The 4,412-nt window shown below is 35.4% G+C and overlaps 1 protein-coding gene across 1 annotated transcript; it reads right to left on the bottom strand.

Moving 5' to 3' along the window:
* Nucleotides 1-1,408: 1,408 nt before the first annotated feature.
* On the bottom strand, nucleotides 1,409-1,894 carry LOC113315848. Its single transcript, XM_026564098.1, has one exon. It carries the CDS (start codon nucleotides 1,892-1,894, stop codon nucleotides 1,409-1,411), a length of 486 nt encoding a protein of 161 aa, XP_026419883.1.
* Nucleotides 1,895-4,412: the final 2,518 nt, after the last annotated feature.

The following is a 4,412-nucleotide window of genomic DNA, read 5'->3' as shown; positions in this document are numbered from 1 at the left end:
GAAACAAATTAACGTTATTTATGAAGATATATTAGGAGGGAATTATGATTGGAAGTGAAAGAAATTAGCTATGGAGCTTTTTTTAGGGATTATAATTTTTCCAGCTGTTTCATATATTCTTTTGCTTTAAAATATAATAAAATTAATTTTCTTAATAAAAGGTTATTTTTGTAAACAACTCCTACTTGTATATGATATGGGTTCTTCATATATTGAATTTTAATGGTGGGTTTCATATATAAAAAAAAAAAAGAGAAATGGGCTACAAAAAAAATTCTACGAAAAAAATGGTCTATTCATGACAGACCTCCATATAAGTATAACCATGTAAAAAAAAATTGTGGTCCCTAAAATATTTTTATACAGAGGTTTTATTGTAGTCTTTTCCTTAAAAAGGAGGTGTTTTTAAGTCTCAACCCCTCGAGCATGCTTGCTAAACTTTCATTCTGGACGCTTGCTGCTGCTGTGCTTGCAGGCTATTTTTGTTTGTTTGTTCATGGATGGTGATTCTGTGATCGAAATGACTCAGACTTGCCTGCGCCAGTTAAGTTAAGATCAACAAGCAAGACCTTTGCATGCCTCGTGCCTGGATGACCCAAGCTTGATTTGGTAAATTGTCTGTGTAGGATATTTGCGATTTCTCGGGGAATATTAAATGGTTATATACTTTTAGTTTGCCAGAAGAAGGGTCGGTAACTCCACCGGGTGTTGAAATCCTAATTCAAACAGATGCGCTTCCCACCGGACGCGATGGATGCTTGTTGGAGATCAACATACATCTCCAATAAATTCAAATCCTCTATAAAATCCAAGTTTGATTCACAATCAAATTACAATAAATTTTCTATAATTTCTCTTTTCTCTTGGCATGATCAAAAACTCGCATTAGTGTGTTACAATCTTGGATTTTAATTATATTAATTGTTTAGAACATATCCCGAAGCCATCATTTCACTAACAACATTGCACCTATTAATATATTTGATATCATTAATCATTGATAATCATTGCCTAAAAGAATCGAAAGATCCTCGAACAGGCTAGACGGGCAAACTAGGTGAAGTTGAAGGAAAAAGAACAACTACCACAAACTACGTTAACTTATTTTCATCTGTTCACTTTTTTTTGTTGTTTCTGCTGGACTTTATTCAGCCTTTCACACAGGGTTAATCATAAAAACATTCTTAAGCAAGCCTAGTACACCCTTGTAATGAAGTGCTTTTAATTATATTTCAAATGCTAACATTACATAAACTTAATTATCATGAAATAATAACACAACCAGTACCTATAATTAAGAAACAACCTTACCGACCCTAGAGTCGATCGATTCTTTTTCCCTCCAAGTAACAACATCACCAACCCCTAGAATCGATCAATAAACGAGTTGCACCGCATTTTTCAGTGATCAAAACAATCTCCCAGGGCAATTAAACGTAACAGTACACGAATCGTGGACTCTAACTACATAATCATGTTTAGGTTTCCTCATGAACGCTGGCATTCGATACAACAACTGGCAAACACAAGCGTCATCCATTTCCTTCATCCACCTACAACAGTCCATTTCATTTTGTGACAAATGATGATGATGGCGATGTCTCCTTGCACGCCTACGTCGGTGTTGGCGGCTATGAGAACCGTTATGACTTTCACCATCCCTTGACCTGCTATTATTCCTTTCTCTGTTCCTAGCTCTAGAGCTTCGATGGCCGCCACTTTCAGGGTCCTCCGGATCCTCAACATATTCAACAAGGTCCTGTTGGATTGGTATGGAGCCACAAGCTTGATTAGCTAATGCAAATTGAGAGATACATAAAGGCTTCTGTATTGGTAATGATGCAATCTTCTTAGGTATCGAAAATAGAACTGTTGCAAACACGACAATCGCCATTGCTGAACGGATTCGAACTCTCTCCATTTTTGGTTTCCTTATGTGAGTGAGGATACGTAAGTTTCTAAGATGTAGTTTTGATCAGGTTTTCATTGAATGGGTTTAAGTATAAATTTTCTGAAACTCTCATGTATTTATGTATGGTATAATTTAGGTCACATTCTTGTGCTTGTACCTCTTTTATTGCTTCTTTATCCGCATCATTCTCTTTGTTCTTCCTATTTAAATTTCTACTGAGTAGATAGAACAGATTTAAGACTAATGAAAGCAAAATCATATCCTAATAGCTAACTTAGTAACTCTTTAGTTTTAGTTTCAGTATAGGTTTGTCATTCATTGTGGATGATATTTTTAGTTTTACGGAAGGCCGAATAATCCAAATTAACCGACATCCAACCAATTTTATCAGTGGGTTTGCGGGATCAAAATTTAACCGAGTTAACGGGCAACATTCGCAACCAAAATGCGCCAGAATCTTTTGAAACCAAGACTAATTTACGAGAAAACGAAAATTTGAAATGAGGTGTATTTAGCGCTACATAAAAGTCTCAAGTACTACTAGGCAGGCTTAATTATCTGTCTAAACCTTCGATTTTGGTATTTTGACAAAATCTTAAGGTTATTCAAATATAAGGTTTCTCAGTTCAAATATCTATCAAGCTTATTTTTTAAATCTTAAGGTTATTCAAATTTGATCGTTTCAGCACCTTTATTGTTGAAGATCCGTAACGATAACAATTTATGAAAATTCTCGTTTAGAGCTTTTCTAGAAAACGAAGTGTCTTTCTATCCAACGAATAACTGATGATGTTTCATTGTTCGCCTGTCTTATCTTATGGTAGTGCTGAGCATTTGGCTCGGAATCAGCGGATTCGACCCGACCCAGCCCAGCCGTATTTTTGGGGGTGGGTAACCGGACCTTTGGCTAGTGGGTTGGATGCAAATGAGATTCTTGAAATCCAACGAATTATGGATTGGACCCGAGTGCAACCATGAAAATCTGTTAGACATCCAGCCCGTTAACATCCATGATACAAAAGAATAGTTAAAAAGCTATTAAAAATGTTATCTAGTCCAACCGTCCATGGCGACCAGGTGATGAATTATGAATCATGTAATATGCTTAGAACCGGAGCGTCTTTTAATCTAAACAGGAGAAAATTCTTGACCAAGTTATGTCAGGTTAGTTGAATGCCCCAAGTTAGTCTGTTATTTGGAATCCTATATATAATTTATTGTATATCTTATACTGATATAAAAAAAGGGGGGTTTTCAAGAGGGGGTTTTCGACCGTCCGACAGGAATATATCAAAAAACCTTCGGGGTTTTTATTTTCCTGCCTACTTTTCGTAGTTTTCAGTCAGATGAGGAGTAATATCCGTAAATCGTGTCAAATGTTATACAATGTAAATCGTGTTTTCTATCAGTGTTTTCTTACGCTAACTTTTCAATCAACCCCAAATTCAATTTTTGAGCACTATATTTCAACTTCTTTAACTAGAGATGACATCGGCTTCAATTTGTAATAAGATTCACATGGTCACTGGATAAAATTTGCAAAGCCAAGGATGCAAGGATGAGGTGAGGATTGTGTTAATGAAATTTTGGATGCTTTTTCATGAAGCATAGCCTTTAACGTTTGAATAGTTTCAAATTATATTTAGTAGTTCCCATGAAATGATGCTTCAATTAGACTGTCAATTTTGGTTGATTGTTGAACCTTAATTGTGCAAATACAACTTATTTTAGATGAACTTTACCTGTTTGACAAAATACCCCAGTGAAAACTTAGTTTGAGTGTCTCATTTAGTACCTTAATTTCACTCTCAGGTTCAGCAACAGATAATACAATGCATTGAAAACTCATGTTTCAAAATTACTTATTAGGGTGTACTGATCTGAATATGAGCTTATGGAAACTTTATCTATCATGTGTATATGAGCTTATTGACTTAACCCGTTGCGCACTCTCTTCCGACAATGGTACTGATGGAACTTATATAATGAGTCTCTACGTTTTTCGCATACATGTAATGTTTGGCATTAATTAATTATACAAAATTAAGCCTGGCATTAACGATTGAGTAGAAAATTTTGTGAGATAAAGCTAAAGAAATTAGAAAAAGAAAAGTAGTTGCTACATATGCACTACCAAATCAAACTGCTAATCTGCTACAACCAATAGATCCCCTGTGCAAAACCAAACAGCCTAAAGACAAACTTTCTCCTTCGCTCTCATAAATCAACATAATGATCCCTCCAAAGGAAATGTACCTAGCTAACAGTGTTTAGTTTACTGTACTGCGGAGGGAGTTCATATTGTTAGAGCATAGCTCGGTTGAACCCACCAAGCGTTAGTATGTCAAGTTTGGTTGTCATATTTTAATGAATCAAAACTCATATAAGAGTCGCTTGATTATGTACTAGAGACAACTTCTTATAGGTTAGACTAGAAAGTCTAGGAAAATTGAGACTTACAAGTATTACTCTAAGACCTGAAGAACGTGAAGAAGTAACG

This window comes from Papaver somniferum, chromosome 10 (assembly GCF_003573695.1).
Source record: "Papaver somniferum cultivar HN1 chromosome 10, ASM357369v1, whole genome shotgun sequence".
In the NCBI taxonomy this organism is placed as follows: Eukaryota; Viridiplantae; Streptophyta; class Magnoliopsida; order Ranunculales; family Papaveraceae; genus Papaver; species Papaver somniferum.
The sequence above is the reverse complement of the archived record's forward strand: the minus strand, read 5'-3'. Positions and strand labels throughout refer to the sequence as shown.